The sequence below is a fragment of the Harpegnathos saltator genome, unplaced genomic scaffold (genome assembly GCF_003227715.2).
Source record: "Harpegnathos saltator strain DR-91 unplaced genomic scaffold, Hsal_v8.6 scaffold480, whole genome shotgun sequence".
Lineage (NCBI taxonomy): Eukaryota > Metazoa > Arthropoda > Insecta > Hymenoptera > Formicidae > Harpegnathos > Harpegnathos saltator.
Genome location: NW_020230294.1, coordinates 729,330 through 755,421, shown reverse-complemented (window position 1 = coordinate 755,421; position 26,092 = coordinate 729,330). Strand labels below are relative to the sequence as shown.

At 51.6% G+C, this 26,092-nt stretch overlaps 1 protein-coding gene and 1 long non-coding RNA gene across 3 annotated transcripts in view; one reads left to right on the top strand and one right to left on the bottom strand.

Annotated features, from left to right (window-relative positions):
* The window catches only part of pxb (putative Hedgehog signaling attenuator pxb), a 454,145-nt gene that overhangs the window by 14,941 nt on the left and 413,112 nt on the right, over positions 1 to 26,092 (bottom strand). For both annotated transcript variants that reach the window (XM_025302251.1, XM_019843914.2), the window contains exon 4: positions 3,278 to 3,554. In XM_025302251.1, the coding sequence (XP_025158036.1) occupies positions 3,278 to 3,554 (277 nt within the window). The remainder of the gene's footprint in view (positions 1 to 3,277; positions 3,555 to 26,092) is intronic.
* Positions 1,839 to 25,857, top strand: LOC112589347 (uncharacterized). The gene is made up of 3 exons (XR_003113481.1): positions 1,839 to 2,096; positions 23,410 to 23,718; positions 24,586 to 25,857. It is a non-coding gene; the product is annotated as an uncharacterized LOC112589347 (long non-coding RNA).

Here is a 26,092-nt window from a genome sequence, read left to right as displayed (position 1 = left end):
AGGATAACGAGGAATGGAGCGGGATTGTGGACCGGGTCAATAACCACTCCTCGTCAAATTTTTCAGCAAAGTAATTTTATTTTCTCATATCTTCTCCAACTGTTCTCTCTCTCTCTCTCTCTCTCTCTCTCTCTCTCTCTCTCATTCTCTCCCTCTCTCTCTCTCTCTCTTTCGCTCTCTTCCTACCTCTCCCTCTCTCTCACTCTCTTTCTCTCTTTCACTAACTCGAGATATACACAGAACCGTCGTTTTATCATCCGCCTCGTCGAGTTTCGCGATGTTATTTACAACAAAACACCGTGTCGACCGTCCGGCAAGGTGCATTAACGGTAATAAATAACGGCGCTAATAATAATGACGATCGTAATAGTAATAATAATCGTAATAGCAATAAAGGTGTCGCAATAATAATGGCGCCGACGATAATCACAAAGTGTTAGTAACGATAGTGGTTGATTTACAAGTCGGAAAATCAGATCAAATCTCCGCGAAAGCTCCTCGCGCGTTTCCTCGTGAATACTTCGGCGGACTTTTGCGTTCGTCCTTTCTTTTATATATATATATATATATATATTTATGTATACGTATGTATATATATGTATGTATGTATAATGTCGATTTCTGTCGATTATTCTTCCGGATGTGGGTGCTATTTACAAAAGTATTACGCGTCTAAATCTTTAATCTATTTACAACCATAGAGTGCGCCCGGCCGCCGTGCCCGCGTAACCGACGAATAAGGCCCCGCGCGCCCTCCGTTCTCACTTTTCCGCCCCCTCTCTCTCTCTCTCCCCCTCCGCCCCTCTGCTCCTTCCTCGTTATTCTTGTCCCTGTGCGTGTACATCGCAATCTCTCGTTTCCTTCCCTTCCGCACGTCACGCATTTTTCTCGAACCTGATCTGTGAGGTTTGTGGGGTTGCGCGGGCACGCGGCTCTCCGAAGTAACAAAATAAATACTGACTAGCCCGCCCAGGCGCCTCCGCGTCGACGGCAGCGGCGGTGAACGAACGGACGCTCGTTATGAAACTAGAAAAGTGTGAAATCTGCTGCGTGACTCGTACATCGTCAGCCGACCGAATCGCGAGAAGTCAACGAGACTCTCCTTCTCCATTGCGCGCGCGCGCATCGTAGACCGTTTCCTCCGCGAGAGACAAGCGTCGATGAATATCGACATTGAACGCTTACTTCTGTTATCGTAAGCGCTAACTTGAATTACTTGCGTCTCTCCTTTCTCCCGCAGAAGTATGCGCGGTCGAACGACTACCTTCTCTCCTACCTTTTCCTGCGACTTTCGAGTTACAAGATGCTTTTCCAGACACACAGCTAATACATGCCCACCGTAGTTGGTTCACGTATGCGTCGTATAGTGAATACAGTGAGTCGACTCGCGTTTAAATACACACAGTACATACAAAGTCGCCTAGTCTCTCTAGCGTCTACGATGTCCCCTAGAAACGTGAAAAATCCAACCGCTACGGTCTTTTTGGAAGCTAGTGAGAAAAAGCATCGTGTGTGATCCGAGCAGCAGAGAGGAAGCTTCCGGGTAGCTGCGCCCGACGTCCACATTGTCTTAATTAAGCCAAATTAGTCAGCGCTCGCAAGGAACATGGCGAGTCTCTCTCCTCCATAGCCATTGTTAATAGCAAAAATAAGAAAAAAAAAAAGAAACCGAACGCGCCTTTCAGCTGACGAATACCAAGTAGTCTTGCGTCTAGCGCAATTTCTCCCGACGCTTCTCCCACAATTGCAGTTTCGTACGAACACGCGAGACGCACACAAACGCAGGAGAGACAAATGCAGGTCGGTGACGAGCCGCGCCCTCGCGGAGGAAACGGTGGTCCAATGACGGAGCGGCGCGCGCAGCCCTCAGTGTCAATGTCAGTGGGATATACCTGGATATGCGCTCCTGCCTCCGTCTGCTCGCCGGGACCCGGAGGGCGCCAGATAACTTACGGCGATAACCTCAGGACGAAACGCAGCGCTGCGTCCTTTCGCGCGCGTCACGTCGCGTCGCGTCGCGTCGCGTCGCGTCGCGTCTCGGTCGACCTGGTGCGCGATCAGTGAGCGACGACGACGTGTCCACGAGATATGTCGAAGTGAGTATACGCCCCGATGGTGGTGGTGGTGGTGATGGGAGAGGAACGGAGGTGTGCGGGCGAGAGACGCGTCCGAGAGACCCGCGCGCAACTCACCAGCTGGTGAGAGTCCGTTTCTACGCCGCGACGAGGCTGTCAGCCGACGGCCAGGAGGGCGCGTGTCACGTGTCTTGGACACGCAGGTAAACGTCCTCCGGTTGGCTGAGGAGGTGGTGTATCTGCTGCATGGTGCAGAGCGGACAGACCTCCTCCTCGGTGCCGTCGGCGATGAGCCTCCTGGCGGCGCCGGGAACTCTCCTGCCGCCGCCGTAGTCGACGATGTACGAGTAGCCGTCGGAGTCGATCGATCCGGACCGCGAGGTCGCCGGCCGCGACGGTATCCGCTTGCCAGCGGCGGCAGGATTCGCGGCAGGAGGAGCCTCGGTGCGAGGGTACCTCGCCGTCTCCAACTCTGAGTCCTTGAAGTCTATGTAGGAATAGCCCTCGGAGTCGACCGACGGCCGCCTGCGAGCCGCGCCCGCGGGTCCGCTCGAAGGACTCGACGGCGGCCGGGGAGGCGCAGGGGAGGTGCGACGTCTCGCGGCACGATGAGTAGGAGTGATGGGGATACCGGAGTCGCGAGGCCTTGCGGGAACTCGTACGTCGGTCGGGTAGCCGTCGGCGACCAGGCTGACGTCGAGGTCCCGGCAAGACGGGAATTCTCCGAGGGGACTCGTCGCCGCCGGCGACGGCGGGCTGGCTGCTGCTGCTGCTGCTGCTGCTGCTGCGGCGGTGGCGGCGGCGGCGGCGGCGGCGGCAGCGGCGACGGCGACGGCGGCGGCGGCTGGCAAAGGGGGCGAGGGGGCCCGATGGCTCGTGATCAGGGCGTTCTGCGTCGCCAGCAGCAGGTGGCTGTCCCGCAGGAGGTTGCTCTCGTTTCGCAACAACGGACTGCTCGCGCCGGCTGGGCGATTGAGTCGAGGGGGCGACTGGGAAGCGATTGACAGGGGGACCCCCTGCGATTTGGCGAGGAGGGCGCGCGGCGTCCGATAGCCGCCCAGGACCGCCCGCGACGGCTTGTCCTGAACGCGCAGGATCGACCTGGGGTCGCGGTAGTCGAGATAGTCGAGGTGGTGCGGCTGCGGCGGTCGGTCCCTGCGTGGTAGCAGCGGTGGTTCGCATGGCGGCGGGGGATTTCGTACCTCGATCGTCGGCGCCTGGCCGCCGTGATGGCCCGCCGCCGGTAGGTGGTTGTGCAACTGAGAGTGCGACATCGCGTCCGGCAGGTCCTCGTAGAGAACGGCACCCGCGGCGTTACCGCCGCCGCCGACGCCGCCGCCGACGCCGCCGACGCCGACGCCGACGCCGACGCCGGCAGGGTGCGATTGGCCGTCAGGTAGCATGCGACCTCGCCCGCCGACCGCCGTCGCGCCCGCTGCGCTCTTGCACGGCAGTAAGTTTTGCACTTTCCGCTTGTGTCTGCAACAGAGAAGGATGGAAGGATGTTAGCTCTCGCCGGATCCTTCGAGGCGTAACCGGGGATATCTTAGCTTTCAATTTCCCGAGGGCGGACGTGGAATCCGTCAAATTCCAGCCGAGTGCTTGGATTCGCGCGAAAGGTTTATCGCTCTTCCAGGCGGGACTGCTTTCTCAACTACAGTCCCGTCGGTTTCCATTTGGCGACGTCACGTGCGGCAGGTGGAATTTCGAGAAAGAGAGAGAGAGAGAGAGGGGCAATCGGATATTAAATAACTTCCAATATCCATTTTCTAAAAATGTGTTCTCATGAGTCTCTGAAGCTATCCTGCAGCGTCACTTGTACGTTCAAAAATGATAACAAAAATATTTGTAACATCAAGATAGGACAGAATAGCCAGAGAACAGTGTGCAGTGAGTTGTATTCCGAGACTCTCCTTCGAATTCCAAGAATTTGCGGGATTACGTGGAAGCAAATTCGATTCGAATACGACAACAAACTGACGTTTTGTTCATATCGCGTTGTATAAATAACATTGCTTTCGCCGACCATTTGTCGCACGCAATTGACAAGATATACAAGAGTTCCCTACGATGCAACTTAACCAGCTGAGCTGAGCCGAGGAAGAACTGCGTAATATTCACTCGTCACATTCAAAAGGAATAATCACATCATTAATTACTGCGAAACATCGCGAAGTACTCCACACGCAGATTATCTCAAATTACCGCGACACATTTTCACGGGAGCTTGCTCATTTGCGTCCCCTCGAGCGATACAGCTCGATTCGTTTGAGGCGTCTGTGTTGATGAAGAAAAAACCTACCAACTCCGCGGCTTTCGCTCGTCTCACCGATAGACGCGATATGACGTTCGCGGACTCGGAAAGTTAAATTCGGTCAGTCGGGACGATTCTATACGTCACTGCCGCTTTCATTCGAAATACCATCTCGGAAAGCTCACAGTGAATTCCTCAAGTTGGACGAGCCGGAGGATGTTGATATTCTACTTTGTTCTCCTCCTCCTCCTCCTCCTCCTCCTTCTCCTCCTCCTCCTTCTCTTCCTCTTCCTTTTCCTACCCCCGCTGCCGACCAGCCCCCGTCGACACACCAGATTAGTTGGGAGCTCGTTGCAATTGTTTGTACAGGCAGGCGCTTTGCTGTGGGCGCGCTCGAGAGCTTTCCTCGGTGTAAACTTTAATGAATCGGGCACTGCGTTTGCCTATCAGCGTCGTTTTATGTGTATACTGGGTGTCCCGCAGTCGTCGCGCCTCTTTTCGGTTTCGCCCTCTCGGCCTGACTTTTGGCCGGGAATGTGCGGAAGACACATCGATGTTCGATTCGAATTGCGAATAATCGAATATAAAGCGATCCCCCTCCCCCTCTCCCCCCCCCCGCCAGTCAAAGGGAAGCCGCGAGTGAAGTGAGAAACGAGAAGAGTGCGAGGTCCTGGCTTCGATTCAGCGATACAAGTAGGAAGTGATATCGACGGTGTAAGTTGAAGTGTATCTCATCGCGATAGAAGAAGTTTACGAAGCTCCCGAGAGAGACACTCGACCTCGCCTTCATTTCAATGAGAAATAATAAGTGTAAGAAATAATAAGGCTCGTTCCTAGCCACCCGGTAGAGAGCGACCGGTCTTCGCTGCATTCATCATCTCCTACGCGAATTAACATACGCTCGACGAATATCGCATAATAACTCGCTCGTGATTGCTGCTCGGCAATACCGTATCTGCAAGACCGTCTGAATACACGTCTTTTACATGCACAAATTGAAGCGCGCTCTCATCTTTAATTAGCGTTATCAGAGTCGAGATCCCGAGTGACACCGGCTTGACACCGAGATCGCGCTTAAATGTGAAACGAGAGGCGGACGTTTATCGCTAAACTGCAATCATGTTCCGGATAATTGAGCGCCACGTCGATTCGCACGCGAGTGCATTTCGCGAACGGTCGCTTCAACTTTGGAGGATTTGGAGAAGCGGGCGGCGCGATATGTACCGATCGCCATCTCCAGAATTTTCTGACTCCTTCGCGAGAAAGAATCGCGAAAAATAAGCGGGAGAAAGAGGAGAGAGAAAAGAACTGGAGCGCTGGTCCGCCGAGCGTTGTCGACAAAGTTTGCCGCCGCCCTGCCTGGCAACCCTCCCCTGCGGTCGTACGCTCGCATTTCTGATCTGTCCATCACAGTCACAGTCGTCTGTCTACATGGTGTCCACTAATCACGGGTCGCAGGCTAAAGCGTTTAAACTCGGCTCGTCCGACTGAGGGGATTCACTTATCCGAGAGGATTCGCGGTATAAACGCCGTCTCTGACGAGGGTCGCGAGCTCTGCCGACCGGAGATAATGACGTTGGAAACATACGGCCTTGATCTCCGCCGTTGCAGCTTCCTTCTTTTTAAAGGGATTTCTTCGTCAACGCTGACGTCGACGTCGTTGACGTCGCCTAGTCGTAAATCACGAGAGAGAGAGAGAGAGAGAGAGAGAGAGAGAGGGTCGTTTCATCGAGTGAAAATTTTCACATCACGGATCGAAGAATCGTAAAGTCGTATCTTTCATGCGGGCGGCGGGAGGGAGGGGGGAGGGAGAGAGAGAGAGAGAAGCGCGCTCTCCGACGATGTCGCGACAATGGCCGGCGCAGATTTCTCCCCATGATTATTTCTCGCACGTACGCGCGCTCTCTCCTGCGCGCACGCGGATACGCGAAGGCGAAGATTAAACGCGACGGAAGCTTCGGCTCTCCCGGCTGTCTTAAATCTTTCAACGTTTCGCGACCGCGCGCGCGCAGCAGACACCGGCGGTATTCGCATGTACATGTTCATGTATATTCAAAGACCGGCGCGCCGATGGGGGGGGGGGGCGGCAAAGTAGTTTACCCTTTAAGTTTTAATTATCTAATTAACTCCGTCAGTTCGATAATATTTGCTCGTGTAATTAAACCGCAAACTAAGGTTAACAACTCGCGGTGCACTTCCGGCAGTAGGTCGAGGCGGAGGCTGGGAAAACGAAGAGATCGACGTATTCTAAATGAGAAGTGCCGACGAAGAGAGAAGAACGGACGAACGGACGGACGGCGGGGTGGTGGAGGGGAAAGGATGAGGATGAGTCGTCGTGCGGAGGAGAGGACGGCGCGAAAGCGCGGACCGGTCGATCGGTGGGATCGCTGAATGCGATTCGCGGTTTTGAGGTATCGTATGAAGCTTTCACGTCCTGAAGAAGCATCGGCTGAGCAAGACTCGTAGCCGACCCGGGTGTATATATATCGGCGGTTGCTCATGGTTGCTGGATAGTTGCTGGATATTTCGGGCTACGCGGCGTAAAGAGAGAGAACGCGTTTGGCCTGCCTTCCGGGTTGCTCCGCGCCGCGGCCTTCGTGAATTTGTTGCTAAGATAGTTTTCCTAAGCTGAGATAGATCGAACTCGAGTAATTGGCAGGAGGGACGGCAGCGACTCGCCGCGCTCTGAATGTCCCTGGAAAATCGTTACGCTCCGCTCGTCTGCTCCGACGGGAGCCCAACTTCCCCTCCCCCCTCCGTATTTACATCCCCATCGGAACATCGACGTCGCGTTTTCGCCCGCCACGTCAATTCCTTGCACCACTCCCCTCCGCTTCGGCGCAGTCATCGTAATAATGATTTTTCATTATACTCGCGCGCTCGCGCTGCCCGTCTCGCCTCCGTTCTTCCATTTCCTAATGGATTTCATTTAGTCATGATGATACGAGGAACGGCGCTGGCCGAGGGGGAACGAGGTCGTGGAGAAGCTCGGCTGGCAGGAGACGCGGAAGCGCTTAAAGCCAGTTTCATATCCCCCGTCGGTCTTCGGGAGCAGAGGGAAGTTCAATCAAGCTTCCTCGAACAAATCGAGGTCTCGACGCACGAGCGACACTTCGATCATGGAAATCGCACGGATACGTGTTAGTAATATCTCGAGCGATATTCTGCGCGTCGGAGGGCGCGGGGAGGGCGGGAGTAGCGGGAAGAACCCTTCGCATCGGCACGTTACGGCACGCACTCGGCTCGGTTCTTCGGGAACAAAAAACATCCTTCATCCCGTGAAAGATGATGAGGTCTCTCAACGTCTTCTTAATGTCCGCGCCGTACGATGAAATCCTCAGTGTATATAAACCGTCGAAGCGTGCACACGAAGCGAAGACACGAGGCAACGTAGACGGCGGCGCTTGCGATGTCTCTTGCTCTCCCCCTCTCGAGTTTTCTCCCCGGGCGGGGGGTGGCACAGGGTCGACGGGGTGACAAAGTGAATTCGCTCTACGCTCTAAGCGCTGAATAGGTCATTTAAGCTGAGCTTTTAACTCGGGCTAATTAACTGTCGTCTCCCACTGCCACCCGCTGCTGCAGCTCGCTCCTGCGCTTTCGCGACGTTTCGCACCGTCTCTCCTCCGGTCTTCTCCGGCTGCACGTGGCTGCGGGGTGTCGATCGTCCGGGAGCATCTTCGCGGGGTGTGTCCGCGGTGTCATAAGCGCGGAAATAATACGAGCGAGGGGAAGCGCGCGTAACCAGCAGTGTCGAGCGCGAGCAGCCGGCAAGGCTGAAAGCGGCGATCGACGTTTCCCGAGCTTCACGAATCATCATCGCTTTTCGGTCGTTAAGATTAATAACGGACGCGGCGGTAATTTTACGGCACGTGTCTCAGCAACGTACGGCACGAGTGTTCATTCTCACGTGTGAGAGGTTTTTTTATGCGCGCAAACGTGCCACGTACTCGGGATACATTTAATACCGACATATCGTCGCTCGATTTTATTCTTCTTTTTCTTTCTTCACCAAAAATAAAAAGCTCGGAACGTTCGGAAATCGCCCAATCAGCCGTGAGGATTCTGTCGAGAGAGCGACGTTACGTTGAATTTCGACGTCGAATCTGTCTTCACGCCTCTCCGCTGCCGCTGCCGTCTCGTCCAACAACTCGATAGTCTTAAAGCGACGAGTCGCAGCGGAGCGGAGCGGCGGAGTTGGAAACGACGACAGGATATTTAGAAGCGTGGATTAGCGGGCTGTACCGGAGAGCCATATCCGGTAGCGCATATCGGTACCGGTGGTACGTAATACTGGGAACGCGAGGCCGGTTATAAAGTCAACCCGAGACACTCGGATCTCGAAGTTTACCCTTCCGCCCTCTCTCTCTCTCTCTCTCTCTCTCTCGCTCTCCCGCGCGCTCATGTCCCCGTGAGCTCCTCGAACTACAAATTTTGCATATCAATGCGCGGTGAATACACCCCGGGCCGTCGACTCGATAAACGACTTTCCGTCCTGTTCCATCCCCTCGACCGCGCCTTCCTCGACATGCCCGACATGCCGCGCGAGTCCTCGCAGATATTATCCAGCTACACCTATTTAGGGATGCTTAAATTCAACGGCGATGTCGATAGTTTGTCGCGTTCGGCACGGCGGTGCTCATAAATGTGACTCGTGACATTCGCCAGTCGCCAGACGTTCTATTGTAATTTAACGGGACGGCTCCCCGATAACGCGGGCGCGTTTCCGACTGGAAACCCCAAGTGCCGCCGCCGTTCTCGTCTCCGCGGGAAGTTCGTCGGCTTCGTCTATCCAATCACAATTTGTTCTCAGGGAGACACACGAGCGCGAGGATACGCGAGGAAGACGGACGGACATATCGTTCGCGACACTTTCGTATGGCCGCCGCAATACCTTCTTCTTCTTCTTCTTCTTCTTCTTCTTCTTCTTCTTCTTCTTCTTCTTCCTCCTCTTCCTCTTCAAATAGGCTTAGAGCCTGTCTTTCCGACTAATTCGTCTCCTGTGATCCCCGGATGTCCAACTGTCCATCCATCTTTTAGTAGTCTTCCCTTTCGGGGATCTTCTGGAGCTCGGCTTCCCATCCCTTGTGATTCTTGAGAATCGCAAGGAATCGCCGCGATTAATCGACGAGGTATCCGGTTACAATGTGATTAAAACCGCTCGTTGTCAGCATCGGGAGCAACGTATCGAAGTGTCGCGCGTATCCCGAAATTCGATTGGCGCAGCTCGACGTAAAACCGGAGACCGTCCCGTATCTACGTCCTACGAAGGGGGGAATATTGTTTTGCCGCTATCGCGCCGTAGAACGGTGCGTCGGTGCGCGCTTATCAGCGAGGTTTAGCATGCAGCGAGCATTATTCCGGTTCAGTCATGCGACAAGGCGGCCGGTTATCAGTGGCGGGCTCGTCGAGGTTCTCATCGATCCTTACCCTCGATTCTCCATGCCCGGGGCAGTCTTTCTATGGCCCGAAAGCCTTCATGGCCGCGAGTACATGCTCCTCTCCCTGCCCACTCTCTCCTTTTCTTTCGTCCTGTGCTTTCCTGCGAGTTTACGGTCGTGAATAAAAAAAGAAATGATTTATTCCGGCGATACGAGGGAGGGAGAGAGAGAGAGAGAGAGAGAGAGAGAGAGAGAGAGAGAGAGAGAGAGAGAGAGAGAGAGAGAGGAGAGAAAGAGGAAGATACTCTCAGGATACTCTCGAATCTTTGCTGTGCGCAACGTTTTCCATTTCCTATATCTGGCAGGAACTACAAGGAGCTGCGAGTGTTCCGCCGTAGTGTGCTTCCAGCGCGACCGTCGTTTTCTTATTTAACGCTTAAGAACGTGGTACTACGTTGCGGTTGATGCGCTTTTGATACTCGGATGCCCGCGCTCGCCCGTAAAACATCTCGCGTTGCGAATGCACATCTCATACATATCATTCTTTGAGTTTTCAAATGGGAAATAGATATCGGGAAATTCCCCTTCCACTCTGCCCCCTTCCTTCCCAGCAGACCCGGTGTCTGTCGCGGTTTCGTCGTCGGGTTATACTTATTATACGCGCTTCGTGATTCGCTGTAGCGGAGTTCCACGCGAGGAAATTCACGCGAGCGGGCCGAAGGCGGCAGCACGCCGAAGGGAAATGCAAACGCGCAGCGTAAAAAAGCAGGTCCTCGTAGAGATTTTTCAAGAATTATCGAGTCGCCAGCGTGTGTATGACGCGCGCTTAAAATATGCGGCTGTTCGAGGGTGGTTCGAAGGTGTACCCCGGGGTCGATCGATGGCCTTGCACCGGCAGCGAGAAACACGAGGTGGACCTTTGCGGGCTGCAATTTTTTCAGGGTAACGAGCATAAGGGTGCGGCTGACGGGGGTAGTTGTCAGCCAAAGCGGTTTAACCTTTGCGGGAACGAGCTGGTTCAACAGAGGGTGCCGATGCTTTCGGACCACCACCGTCATCGCACACCGGAAGTGTGGAACTTTCGCGGCGTCTCTCTCTCTCTCTCTCTCTCTGTCTCTGTCTCTGTGATTGTCCCTACACACCTCGTTGAAATTCTCATGTCTCGCGGAAAGTTTTCCACGTTCACGTTCGACGGACCGCTATCAGATATATATAAGTTTCATCTCGTTCTCTCGCGAAGGGCCGGGAGACACAAGAGGAGACACGAATTTAATTCACACGAGAGAAAATGCAACGACACGGCGGCAAGTATCATGAAACAATCGATAAGGGCTAACGTTCGCACACGCACGTTTGTCTTTGTATCACGAGGGGAGATAACCACGCGTCAAGAGAAAACGATGAAAATAGCGGCGTGGAATAAATAACCGCGTTTCAATATGCATGCGTATATTTCAGCCGCACTGCTCGCCGTGGCGAGAGTAATGACAAATTTGCGACCGTCGCGCGCCGTGCCGGCGAAATGCCGCCGACAAGTCTACGCCAGATACGTTCGCGTACAAGTCTGGCGCGTCGGTGACCAATAACATGCGGTTTTGTCCGCAAATTTGCACTGTCCGGACGCGAGACCGCCGGAAAAACCGCCGCGGTCGAGTCGAGCTCGCGTCGCCGCTAACAATATAATTAATACGCTATCCATTGCCTAATTCGTCGCAACTCGATCGGCCGACATTAACAGGACGCCAAACAGAGATCTCTCATTTCACAATTCACAAGAGCAACGATTCAGTGGAGGACGTGAGACCACGTAACCGCGCAATCACCAAGCTCCCTTAAAAGAACGATAATTCGCTTGAAATTCCGAACAGGAAACGGACATTTTTTCTCTCCCTTCGTACAAGACTAAAGTTAGAGTCCTTGTTTCCTCGCTGCGATTGCGTCGCAAACACGTCGGAAACGCGAATTTATGGAAATTTTTATTTCTCGCATTATGCTTCGAAGTTGGTTAAGTTTTTTTGCATATGCCGTCACTTACGTGCGAGAGATCATATGTACATTGATAAAATACGATCGCAAATTTATATTTTAATCCTCGTGGAGTAATAAATAACTCCAAATCTCGATGAAGTGTGTCAGGAGAGCCATTTGCGCTAAAAATATGCGACGAATGTAAATTGAATTATAACGTCCATTTGCGTCATTAATGCGGAATAATAATAAAAACGAAAGTTCCCGGTATTTTTTCAGCAACCTACGCTATCAAGCATGAATGGTAATGGTACGACGATATATCCGCGACGTAAAAATCACATCAGGTTTTTCACGTGACGATTAAGTACGGTCGCAATTTGTGGCCGTTGCAAGTACATAGTTTCAACGGATTAGATAGAGTTACGGTGCGCGTGATAAAAGCAAATGATCTAACGAGTGCAGTATCGTCGGTTTTAAAGGCCGATCGCGAAATATAATTAGTTTTCCAATTGATAGATGATTAAATGAGCTCGGTGAATGGACGGCTTGGGTAAAACTGAATTTTAGGTATAATAATTGAAATTACACTTCTCTCGAATACAATCTGCAGCGTCGACAAATATTTGGCGGCGAAAGGTATCCCGGTAAATTCAAGTTCGCACTCGTTAAAATCATTAATCGTGACCGAAACAACGCACGCATTTCGAGCGAGAAATCTGATTCCAGATTATGCGAATTTTATTTACACAAGTATATTTAAACAATTTCGAGAGCACATTAAGCAGCGCGAATCGAGGAGCGCTTGCAGTTCACCGCGATGTATAAGTTTCGGCACACCCGAGCTTCCATTTGCAGGATGGTTCTCGGCGAGAGAGACGCTAACAGCTTCCTCGTGATACGCGCGTAAGTTACGCGCCGCTGTAAAGCCGGCAATCTCGAGCCGGAAATCCGACAAATATGTAACGCGGCATTAACGGCGGTAATTCACAAAACTCCCCCATCTACGCTCTGATCCACAGAGCGAATCCCCAGCGCAAGCACGATTAAATCAATTTCAAATATATCAATTAACTGTCCTGTGTGTGATTAGACATGAAAATTTGCACTCGAACGAGAAACTGCTGACGAATTATTTCGAATTTAGGATCGAGCAGCAGCCTCGCCCGCGAACTTTTTCTCCTCTCAAGATGTAATATTATCGCGCGGCCAATGTGGGCACACATCGTGGAAAACTTAAACAGCAGTCAGCGGAAAGTTGATTCCTTCGGGAACTCAACCTCCAATTTCGGCGATCGTCCCCTCGAAAATTTCCTAGAGATCCGCTCCCGCCTGAAATAACTCTATTCCTCGTGGAAACTCGTGGAAGAAGGAAGCACGAGCGGGGCGGCGCGGGACACGGGGAGGTTAATGAGCAAATATAATTATGGGTTACGAAATACTGGGCCAGCGGGACAAGGATCAGGGATCCAAACGAGTTCCGAAGCTGTTTCGAAGTTCTTAAGCAGTCGAGACCCCCTTCTCGCAACTTCCCCCCTCCCCCTTGACCTCATCCCCCAAACTGATTGCGGCACGAGAGAACGAGGCTGCTTAATATTTGACGCGCTAACACGAAAATCCTACGGAGTTGATATCTCGGTTAGGGGAATGCGGCGCGGATGTACCGTTGGCGGAGTGAACCGATGAAAGTCTAAAGGGAGGAAAGCTAATCCGGGGGGTTGTTTATACGTGCGCGGCGGCAGGGCGGGCGGCTAGGTGGAAGGGAACGGCGACGCCCCTTGATTGAAACAGCGCGGACATTTAAATTGCGAAAGTTTACGAATAAATTTGTATGCTAAGGCCGAGGAAGAGGCACGGCCGCCTTTTTCGGGATGCTCGCGGGGGGAGGGGGTGGGATTTGCCTAACGAGCGAACGTTCGTGAAGTAAAGCACGGGCTTTCGGGGGAAGCTTTCAGGCCGTAGGTGAGTCTTTTGTTCCTTGTTTGTAGTGTTTCCGGACGTTGACGCTTGGCTGTCGAGCGGTGAATTAAAGAGAGGTTGAAGGAGGAGAATGCCTCTCTCTCTCTCTCTCTCTCTCTCTCTCTCTCTCTCTCTCAAGTGTAGGAGCGAACTGAGTCGCGCGAAGATTGAGCCTTATACAAACCTATATAATACCTGCTCGGGGAAGAATTTACCTGCGAAGAATACTCCCCGTGGAACGGAAAACGCGAAAATGCATTCTCGAGTGCACGATAGACTCGCGAAACTAGTAATATCTGTCAAAAGTGGCACGCGCGCGCGCGCACACCCAATAGCGGCAACGATAGAATCAGCTGGCCGATTTCCAAGCTTGTTCGCTCGCAAACCCGATACTCGATGACACAACACTCCCCCGTTGAAACAAAGAGAGTAATTAACAAGAGGGGTAAGTTCCTCTCCCTCCTGACCGAGTCTCCTTCTGCTTAGCGCGCGCGCCTCTGGCGTCTTCTCCAAAGCGTGTCTTGATCTCTTGGCCTTGCAGGGAGAGAGAGAGAGAGAGAGAGAGAGAGAGAGAGAGAGAGAGAGTGGTCTTGATATATTCCCTCTTATGTCGGATAGAATGCATCGTGCCACAATCACGTATGACTAATCCCATTCGGAATATTCAGAGGCGGCGTTTCAAGGGCCGCGAGAGGAGCGCAAGGGAGAAACAGAGCGACTGGTGGATGCAAGTACCAGACAGGTCATCGGGCAAGGTGGAGAGTTAGTGAGTGAAACGGGGCTTGATTAACCGTCTAGCCGTCCGGCTAGATCTCCACGACGGGGAAAGTGGGAGGATGGGAGGGTAAAAGGAGGAGTAAGAGAAGGAGAGAGGGGAGAAAGGTCGAAAACACGAGGTAGGTGTGGGCGTTTGTAATGACCTCAAAGATGGTTAGACACGGAAGCAAAGGCGAAGTTCCGCAATGTCCCACGAGAGAAGGACTCGTTCGTGTACTCGGCCAAGCGCATTGTACCTCGCCGAGCACGTAGATGAGGAAGGGCGTCGGACTCTCTCTCCTTTGACGCCGGGCATTAATGTCGTTTCGAGGAGCTGTCGGTCCTCCTTGAGGTCGTTACCTCGGGGTATCGGCGTGCCGGCCACTGGCCGACCGACCGACCGACCGACCGATCGATCGATCGGTCTCGCATTGTCCCTCGGCTGGCGTCCCTCTTGGCTTCATCACCGTTCGCCTCAGGATGAGCCTAATGTGTGCGCAATCGAGGCTGTTTCGCATTGTAGTTTCGGAGACGATTAGGTTTTATCGTTCGCAGCAGTTGACTGCTTGCAGCTTCGTATTCGGACATCTCGAAAAATATCGTGACACGCTAGACTGCTGAAGCGAGCGTCCAAGAGTCCAAAGAATTGGGTTTGACTTGATCGAAGAGAGAGAGAGAGAGAGAGAGGGAGAGAGAGGGGAGGGAAATGTGTCGCGTGTATTTTCGCACAAGTTGGCGTTACAGAATCGCATCGCGGTTCTGGTGTCCTGGTCCTGGCGTACTTTAATCACATTTTGCAAGCTACGTCAAAGCTGAGACTGTCGCTCGTCACGCTCGGATTCTAAAGTCGATTTCATCGCCTCCGCATGCACCTTGTCCATCTCTCATTTTCTCTCGCGCGTTATCTCTCTTTCTCTCCTCCCGCATCTCCTCATCACCGCTGAATATTCAGGAGCCGCCAGTCCGATAGATGGTTTAGCTCACTGATAAGGGAATAAAAGTGCGAGAGGAAGGCAGAGGCGGTGCCGTAGCGTAGAAGCGGAAGGAGGCGGCAAGAGGGGAAACGAATATTATGCCTGGAAACGCGAGGAAATTAGCTCTCGCCAGTTTTAATATCCGTTTTATTTTATTTCGCGCGGCCGGTCGGATCAACAGCAGCGAATTTCTCTCTCTCTCTCTCTCTCTCTCTCTCTTCCTCTCTCTCTTTCTGGTCGGGACCTCTCCTCGCGTACCGGCGTACAAAAGCTCGCAGGGTAAGAGGACGACGGGGAAGGGACGAAAAGCCGGAGGAGCGGGCGGGTTCGAGCAGCCAATTTCCTAAGCAAGGATTATTTCCCACGCGCGGGAAATTAAATTTTCGTACATCGCGCGCTGTCGCGAAATCACTCATCGTGCGGATCAACGCGTGGGCACGCGGAATCGCGCACGCTCGACTTTACGCGAGTTCCCCGAGCATGAGCGAAATTACGGACGCGCTGCATTTCGATTCCTCGACCAGATGAAATTCGAATTTATCCGTCGCGCGGTAACACAATCGCGGTGCATTTATCCGCGATTTATGACGTACACGAAAACAGCTATTGCCACGATTTACAAAGTTCTGCAAATCGTCAATCAATCAATCAATCGCTCAGCCACCGGTCAATCAACTTTAAGGCGGCAACGTTAAAAACACTGATAAAAAAAAAAGATCAAACAGAAAGAAAACTACAAAGGAGATTAATTTCGAACCGCCGAGTGCCGGTAAGCGTAATATTTTACGATGGACGATGGTGATTCATCATCGTCTTTATCACATGGATAAGGGCGTCTTTCTCCGTCATTAGTTCGGCCCACTCTAGATGACGATGTTTTGAGGGAAATGAGGCCAGTAGAGCCCCGGTTATTGCCACGTGAGGAAGTAATTAAATGCGGCGGTGATTAAGAGCCTCGTGAGCGTCAGCCGTCACTTTCGTGACTTAATTTATACCCGAATTCTGGCGTTAATGCTCGCGTGACTTTCGCGGGGAAATATCGCTTCGCGTTCAAACGACGTCATTGAGCCCGGTTTTACGCGAGTCGCGAGCGCTGCCTGCAAACAGAACGAGAAGAGAAGGCGGGAAGCGCTAATTGTTTACCTTATCGCTTTTCATGACGCATTTTCATGTACGCGTTTTATTTCCCGGATATGAAAATGAAACATCGGCGGGCAGAAATGTACAATTATCAGGCGTAAAGTTAACGAAGCTAAATTAAATGATAATCTGGTTATTCACTGTCTGTCACATGGCTTGTGTCGCGACCGCCATTCGTCGGGATAAATCACAAAAATTGCAAATTTAAATCTCAATGCGATTATCATCGGAATACATTTTACCGGTGATGAAACGATTTGGATTTTTACAGCGGCAATCCCTCGTTAATCCGCATTACACGGCTCTGTCGCGCCATATTTTCGGATTTCCGCAAAAATATGTAGCGAATTAATTTCGCGCGAAGCGAGCGATTCGCTGACGGTGCTCGAACAGAAGCCGCGATTACATTAGGTGACTTTGAAGATCCGACCTAATTTCGCTCGGCACGCTGTGACGAGGGAGAAAGAAGAAGAAGAGAGAGAGAGAGAGAGAGAGAGAGAGAGAGAGAGAGGGGGAGAGAGAGGGAAGAAGGCGTTAACGCAATTTTGTCTGATTGTAGAGATCCGACAGAACACTTCCGTCTCCTTTCGTACGCGCCGCGTACGATCACCATAATTTCGTTTATAAAAGCGAGTAGCGCGCGCGTGGCACATCCGTGGCAGTTAGCTCTTTCACGCGTTTTTCCCTTGTTAATTTCGCCGACTCTTCATTATTATTATCCGCAACGAACGCGTATCGCCCCAAGTGGGAACGCGATTTTTCACCATCGCAACACGGCGAATTCATAGCGCAAATTTGCTTAGCGGAGTTACACGCGAAGCCGCAATCGCGTCTCCCTTCTAATTAATTGAGATTCGTGTGTTCCCGGAAACTCAAGCAATTTCAATTATTGACTTGTTTCTCTCCTTTTCTCGGCGTTCGTTTGTACTTGCTGTATAATCACCGCGGCAGGGAAAACATCGTTAACCAAAGTACGCGAAGGAAATTCCGCGAAATAGTTTTATTGTTGCGTCGATGTAAAGTTGTTGCCGCACCCGCAGGATGCGGAATCTCGCGGGCTCTCGAGATCCTCCCCCCCCCTCTCCCCACACGCACACACATACAGCTTTCGTTGCATGAGTGTGTCGGTGGGAGAGCGCGAGGGGGCATCGATAGCGGCTGAAAAATTAGCGAGGAGATTCACGCACAGGACGATCGACGGTCGCCCGGCCGCCGACGATGCCGCGATTATTTCCACTCTCGCGGGGAATCGACTTGAAGAACTCTCGAGGCCGCGGTCTATCGGACCACGAAACAACCCTGAAAAGAACCGCCGATGCATGACAATCGAGGAGTCGCGGAACAATACGTAGACGGAAGGATAGATCCCCATCGGAGAGGGAGAGAGAAAGAACGACGACGGGGGAGGGAGGCTTCGGAATAATTCTCCGATGGAATCTATCGGGGATTCCGGAAGATGCCCCACTCGATGCCGCGCCGGTGGAACGCATTGTGCCCGACTTGGGGTGGAGAGGGCAGTGCCGGGCGGCGGCGAGGGGAAGCTGAACGCAGGATTGCGCCAATAATTCGCGAAATGCAGTCTAATACGCAGGTAGCGAATTCGCGGCCGTCAGGTGCGCAGCGCGCGCGCGCTCTCTCTCTCCCTCCGGGGAAGACTCACCCTCCTTCAACCCCGCTGTGCTTCACCAACACACATCTTCCCCGCGCCCTCGCCCGCTCCCCGCGAGACTGCACGTAGAGTGTGCGGTCGGCATACCCGACGTAACACGGTAACATAACTGGCGTAACGTCACATTAACCCGTGTGTACGTCGGCTAATCGACTCGCGTGCCATTGCGTGCACACGTATGCACGCGTGTGTTCGCGTGCGTGCATTTGCGCGTACGGCGAATAAAGGAGACCGCCCCGGCGAAATTTCAGACGCGGCGAGAACATTTTCAGCATTATTATTTATCGGTCGCAAATCGCCCGAGAGAGACCGGGCGGCGATGTTTCGTTAAGTATCGCGTTGCTTCAGGACCGCGCTCGGTGATTTATTTCAGCTTCAGCTTGGTCACCTGATCTGTTCGTGCTGATCTTTTAACACGATCTTCTTCTCTCTCCTCTTTTAAAACCGTTTCACCACCACCAAATTACCGCAGAAATAGCGAATAACGAGAAACAAAAGGAACCAATCCACTGCGCAGAATGTGTGCAGACAAGGAAAGGTCAAAATGCGCACGACATTTGTAGATAAATAGAAATTTCGTTGCAACTCGCACCGCAATATTCCCCCCCCCCCCGTGCACACTTATTTTCTCGAGGAAGTTCGAGCGTGCGATTGATGACGTGGCGGACACACAACGAATGAAATCCCGCCCGAAGCCTCCTCGAAACATCCCGGTATGCTTGATCAGTTCCACACGAACGTTACGATTCAACCAGGAATATTAGCGCACGTGAGTAATCGCACCACTGCGATCGCACATGCGCGCGCGCTCGTGTGTACGTGTGCGCTCTGTGTACGAATAATATATATTGTGTAGGAGACGCGCGCACACGCGCACCGAAATGCGTGAAGGGAACTTATTGCGTACACACACGCAGCCGGGTGTCGGCATTCAGGCAGGGCGCCGCGTTCTATGCCGGCGAGGGTAAACGGTGCTGCGTCGCGGCGTGTCGCACCGCGTGTCCACGTGGGCCGTCGTCCGGGAGCCGGCGTCAGGGCACAGACGTTTGTGCGAATGTCACAGATCTGATGACGGCATGCGTAGGAGAAGGAAGGAAGGAAGGAAGGAAGGAAGGAAGGAAGAGAGGGAGGGAAGAGCAGAGAAGGATGCTCGTAGGACCGAAGGGCCCGTGTGGCATTTATGGGGATACATGCGCGGGGACAATGACGATGACGTAATTATGGACGGTTAGGGTAATAACACTGTCTGCGAGACTACAATGGAATGCGACCGCGGTAATGGCCGACCTGTGCGCGATCCGCGCATCTCTTAAACAGGGTCTCTCAGTTTCCCGCCGCGATGCGATACGAATCGCGCGAGTCTGTCTGCGATGTCGCAGTCACGCGAAGCGAGGATCTTACTAGAGGAACTATAAAGGAGCTCCCGCAACGTCCAAGTGCTCAAAGTCGCGAAAATTCAAGTACACCCTCGGATCGGAGTGACTCAGGGACTCCCCGCGTCGAGGAGACCAAGTATGCGAGCATTTGAAGACCCGAGGGGACCGGAACTGCCTTCCCCGCAGGATGTTACAAAGTACAAAACAGTCTTGGGAATGTGTCGAGTATAATTTAGGGGGGATTCGGAGATAGATAAATATCTAGGAATGTACTCAAAGGCGATTGTCATTCATTCACCACATCTCCCCCCCGCCCGATTATTCCCAACGATCCCGTACCATTCGCAGATCTGCAAATGAGAGGCACTGCGATGTACTCCCTCTCGAGTTCCTCTCATCCCCCGTCGGATTCCCTTTATTATCCCCCTCTTAGGTCGCATCCGCGAGTATATCACCGGCGGAACGGCGAGAGAGAGGATATCTATACCGCCGAGGCATTCAACGCTGGCCAAAACTGGAGACAGGACACGGTGCTGCATCACGTCGTGACGACCGGATACGAATTGGCGCATCGATGCGACGCGCGAAAGGTGCATCTAGCTGCGCCGTACGGCGCACGTCAGCGTCACGAGAATTAGCCTCGTACTTTCGTAATTGAATCGAGCCGGCGCGCCGCGCCGCGCCGCGCCGCGCCGCGCCGCGACGGACGACCCGTGCTCGATCCTCTTCACTGCGAAATGGGCACATCATGCATGCGTGCGTGCGTGCGTGTGCGTATGCGCGCGCGACATGCAACACTGGAAGGATACGCCTGCTCATTCTACGCTCCCGTATATCCCGGAGATACACGAGCGCGCGTATCTCAGTTACATTCCCCGTGATTGCGCTCGTCGTAACGCTCGGAAAAGACGCCCGGGCGAGATCGAAAGATCGCCATTACGGCTGACTCGATAAATGCGAAATCGGGCAAATTCAGCGATGGAAAAGTAATACGCGAGATAACACGATACTCGATCTCGATACGCGTATCTCAGCGTGATGCGTGGATCGGTTTTAGGAGAGGAAATTTTATTTTTAGGAATAATGTCGCTGCAGACGGGAGAGAAGAAAAATGTTACCGTGAAGTGTTCCATCATATGTTCAGTCTGTTAATAGGAAGCGAAGAGCGATATATCTCAACAGAACCTCGCGGTCGTGTAAATATCTCTCTCCTTTCTTTCGCGCGCAAATTTATTCCACGAAGAAATAACTTTCTTCTTTCACTTCACGTGGTACAAAGCATATATTACGTAGAAACACGTGCTTCCCGGGGCAATTATCTTGCGCTATTTTAAAATATTGCCCTCGGGCTTTTCAATCAAAGAGTGCACGCGATCACGAGGCTTGTTTAAAGTTGGAGCATCGCTCCGTGAAGAGAGTCTCACGGACGGACGGTAAAGCTCGAAGATCAGTCATTTTACGGAACAAAGCCCCCGCGAGCGAGAGACGCGCCAGGCCAGGTTTGATCAGTATTCATGTTATGCGAGAGATCTCCGCAAAGGAGCTTAAGTCTCGCGTAAATTGAAGAACGCATCTATCAACCGCTCATTCTCTATCTCATTAAACTCACAAGCCGCGATTATCCGCCAAGCGACGGCCAAGCACCGTCTCGTGTAAGCTCGAGGCAGCTCAGGGTCGGCTCGATGGTCGGGAAACGCGGTTGAGAAGCTACGAAAAAGCTCGTGGGCGATGATCCTAAAATTTCGACATTTCAATGTCCGACAATTTGAGAGAGAGAGAGAGAGAAATGAAAGAGGAACGGCCAGCCCGCACGAAGTCGAGAGTGAAGAGGAGCTCGACGCGTCGAAAGTTCGAAATTCAACGGTTGAAAGGGAAGGGGAGGAAGCTCTCGCACGTCGTTATGACGCGTTATGTCGCGTCAAGCCGCGCGACGTGCCGGGGCATCATCAGGAGATCCCGTCGCTCGCGAAGGACTCGGCGTGTCCTCGAACACGACATTCTCTCCTGGCGAGGTGAATGCGCCGCCACGTGATGGCCTGTCATCACCAATTATAACCCATTCAGGCCCGCCGTGGGTTAAATTATCCATAGACCGGGCCAGACCGCCCCTTCCGACCGCGTATGTAGAAACAACGAGCGTGGATCAGCCGGTGTTCTCTCCCTGCCCTTCGCACCCCCGGGCTCCCCCGCCGGTGCTCCCTCGCCCTCCCCCGCGATAATTCGTCGAATCACCGGCGAAATTGCAGCCGCGCATATTACGCGGCGGTATATCGCATGCAACGCGTTGCAAAGTGTTGCAACGGGTCCCCGCCTCCCTCGCAACACCCCCTCTCCCTGTGATGCGCCGCGTTCACAATGGCCTGCTGATTACGCGCCGATTACCACGTACATACGTAAGTGCGTAAAATAAAGCGATGGGCAACGCGACGCCAAGAGTGACGATGGAACATTGCTGATTTACGCGCGCGCGCGCGCGCGCGCACGCGAGTGCTCGAAATTCAGCAAGATCGCTTTTGCACCGCTTGCCTCACAAACTGGGAGACTCGGCTCAAATCGAATTTCACGCGATGTGTGATCGATCGAATAACGCGGGATGTTCAATCGAATATTTCAAAAGACCGACGAAATATTTGCCGTAAATGTGAAAGCAACGGGGAGGAAGTAAATATTAAGCGGGCTTTGGTAAATATTAACATTAATTTATCCGAACTGTTTCCGACGTGGCCGAGGACTTCCACATCCTCCGCTTTCCCCGAAGTGGAGTTTCCTCCGCGAGACTTTCCCTAATTATCCTTAAGGCACAGAACACGCCATGTTATCGTGACAAAATCTGATAATAAATAATTAATTTGCAATGTACTTTATATAAAACGGCCTTTGCCGAGTCAGTTTTCGATCACGCGTATTTAACGCGTGATCGAAAACTGAAGAATGAAAATTTTACATATATTTATATAACATACGAAAAGTAGAAAAATTTTGTTTTTAAACAAGTACTCATGTAATATAAATAAATTTTAAACGCGTTTTTCTCGAAATTTTATTGTTCAACTTTTTGCAGTGATTTCTGCGAAACTGAGCTTCGTATCGATTTGAAATTTTAAAGCAATAATATTTGTTCATGTGGCTCTCAGGTGAACCATGAACAACTCCATCAAAATATTTCATTTCGAGATATTGATTCTTTTATTGTAAAAGAACTGAAAAATTTGAATTTTTTCCCAATAATAGTTGCCGTTTTGTTAATTTTGTTCGATTTTTTTTCTAGTGGTTCACCGAATAATGATAAGTCTCCTCAAGATTTCTAGCTAAAATTCGCTCTGATCGGAGATCACCGAGATATTACTGCAAAATCGATAACTTGAAAAAAAAAAAGGAGAGCATATTTCAGCTATATATATATCGTATATTTATACGAGTATTTGTTAATAAACAAAATTTTTCTACTCTTCATATGTTGTACAACTATACCGAAAATTTTTCATTCTTGCACATTTATTCAGTTCGTCACAAAATATTATCAAAAACAAGCACGACCCACCAGTCCCCTTAATGACGCGCGAAATGGAGTTTTTCAAAATCGGATTATGCGCGCGCATTACGTTCGGATTTCCGCCTGAGATCTCGCGCCTTCGTTTGCGCTCCGCCACGGTTTGATCCTAATGATCCAGCTGCGTCTGGTAATCCTCCCACCGATGTCTCGGTAATATCCGTGAGTGCATCTCGCGATTTTTTTGCACGTGCGTTTCTTACCGACGTCGTGCACCGCGCGAGTGCGAGAAGAAGAAGGGCGTCCGCGCCGCGCCGGAAGGCACGAAAGAGGATTAGCTATATATATATATATATATTTTTTTTTTTAGGATACTCGGGCTGCGCGCGTTAACAAGCAATGACTGCAACATCCTAGACGACGGAGATGCATCAGGGCGGTGGTGTGATGTCTAAGTATGCCGAGAGACCGGGTCCACTTTACATAATTGCCAGTTTTCGTACGGTATGCACGTGCGAGAGCGCTACGTCCTGTCGGATCGTACTTTGCGGCGCGAGATATGTTTGCTGTTATTTCTCAATTTCACTCCCGCACGCACGCAAAAAGCATATTCGGTTTTGAGCGGAGCGTGAACTCAATGGTGCATTCGAACAGACAGCTGAAAGAAGAAGACGCGAGGGTAAGAGAGTGTTGGATGTTAAGGGCGAAAAATGAGGGAGATAGAAGAAGGGAGGAGAGAGGGGAGGGGGGGGGAGTGCGGAAAGAGAAAAAGTTGCCATCACGTTCGCTCGTGAGTGGGAAAAGTAAGATCCGGAAAAGAAGCGAACGGAGGAATTCAATTTGGTTAGCCGAGGACGCGCATTTCTGCCGATATATTTTACTTTCTCTAATACTGAAAGTTTAACCCTTTAATTTCCGGTTGTTTCGTTACAAGAGCCCTCCGGTTCCCCAACGGAAGAATTCAATTTAATTCTTTACAGGGAATGAGGAGGAATAGAGAGGGATTTGCGTGAGTTTTAGAGCCGCCCCGTGATTCCGCGAATTAAAAACTCAATTCTACACCGAATGGATTTCCGTCGGCGTTTTTTAATTCGGCCGTTTATTACATCGCCGGTTACATGTTTACCCGCCGTCGCGGTCGTCGCGACGCCGGCGGCCGTGTTCCAACGACGGAGCTCGACGTTACTCGAGAAACAGCTATGGGATTTTTCGGTCCCGGACGGACCGAAGGCATAAACAAGATAAAGCCGATCGTCCGATTCGTTTGTTTGCCATGTAAAATAACCGTGGCTTGTGTTTGTCAACCGTCGTGTACATCCTCGAATTGAGTCGCAACAAGGAATTGAGAGAGAGAGAGAGAGAGAGGATAAGGTAAGAGAGAAAGACGGAACAGAAGTGAAATCTTTCAGGACAGCGGATCGACTATCGGCTTCGACGGCTTTTGGTTTAATTTATTCCCTCCCATCCTTCATGTACGGAACATTTCAACCTTCTCATCCGCTCTCAACTAGACTCATTCTTCATGTTTACTCGTCGATGTTTTCAGAGATACTGGAAACAGCCGAGAGTGCCAGCCAACGTAAATATTTCTGAAAACAGAGACAACGATCGGAAACCAGGACGCGGAATTTCGAAACGAACCTTCGACATGCCGTTTCCATTCGAACATTTTCGAAAATTCCTCGCGGCCTCAGTTCGGTAACCGACGTTCTGTAAAAGTGGAAACGAGACGAACGGCGTACGAGAGAACGAAACGCTCATGCAATGCAGATCGTTAAAGCAACCTCGTGCCGCTGACCTGAATGTGGCTTATGGAGACAAAGCGCGGTAAGGCGACGGGAAATGGAGGAAAAGGGAAAAGAGCCGGCGGGGAAGTGCTCCGAGAGGAGTGGGAGCCCGCGTCGTTTCCGCTCTGTCGCAATTCGTTTCTTCCGGTTTATTCGCGCGAATCTGCGCCGGCTGACGTTATCTTACAGAGGAAAATGTTGATAAACTGGTCCTTCCCTATTTTTTTAAATTAGCGTGTGCCGTTTGCAGTTCGCTCTTTCGGCGACACACCTGTTCCTTTTCCGAGAGTGGAGATCACACGCGTGCAAAGTATTTTTTAATTTACCATAACTTATTATCAATGCAATGTTTAATGTGACGTAGAAATTTGTCATTTATTGTTCGTAATGCTCAATTATATCAATTGTGAAGTAATGAAAGAAATAAACAAAATTCCTCACCGTAGCGGACGATAAACCGGCATTTTTTCAGAGCTGAATTCACTCTCGCGAGCACGAGATCGAAACTCGCGCTCTCAGGCCGTATATTTAACGCCAAATGTTGGCTATTCGCTCCGCGTTTCTCGATTACGATCGCCGTATCTCCGAATAAAATTCTCGCAATCGGACGGATCTCCGCGTTCGGCGCGAGAACGCGGCGCCGAACAAGGGCGCGAATACGCTAAGCTAAGCTAAGACGTGATGGAAAATAGAGTCAACGATAGTTAGAATCCGCAATGGAGGGCGGGGAGGGATAGCGGCGAGGATGCGCGGATGGGAAGGAACACGATTCTGATTAGCATACAAACTACGCCCGGCCGTGTCGGTTCTCCGCGTTCTGATTGTGTGCGCAGTGTCGTAACCAAAATCATTGGCCCCCGGTGGCAAGAACCTAGATTTGCAGCCTCCATCTCGCTAAAACAGCACGCGAGTTGTGATATGTACGAACAATGGAGAGCAATGATACTACATTTAAACAATTATCGTACAACGATGCTCTCTCGCATACTTTCTCGAGATACTTTCTACTTTGGCGCTGTGTGCGCCTTCGATGACCTACTGGATATTGTATAAATAGCAAATAGCAAATCGTTTTTGCATTTTCATGCATATTAAATGAAGTGAAGAGACACATTAAAGTGTAATCAGAAATTTACCGTGCGCAAAATTCGGACTGAAATAAAAATCGCCTCAGCGATCTGGTCTCGATTTAAGAGTCCTGAATGCAAGCGATTGTCTGTGTGCATGCGCTGTGTGTGTGTGTGTGTGTGTGTACGCGCAATCGCG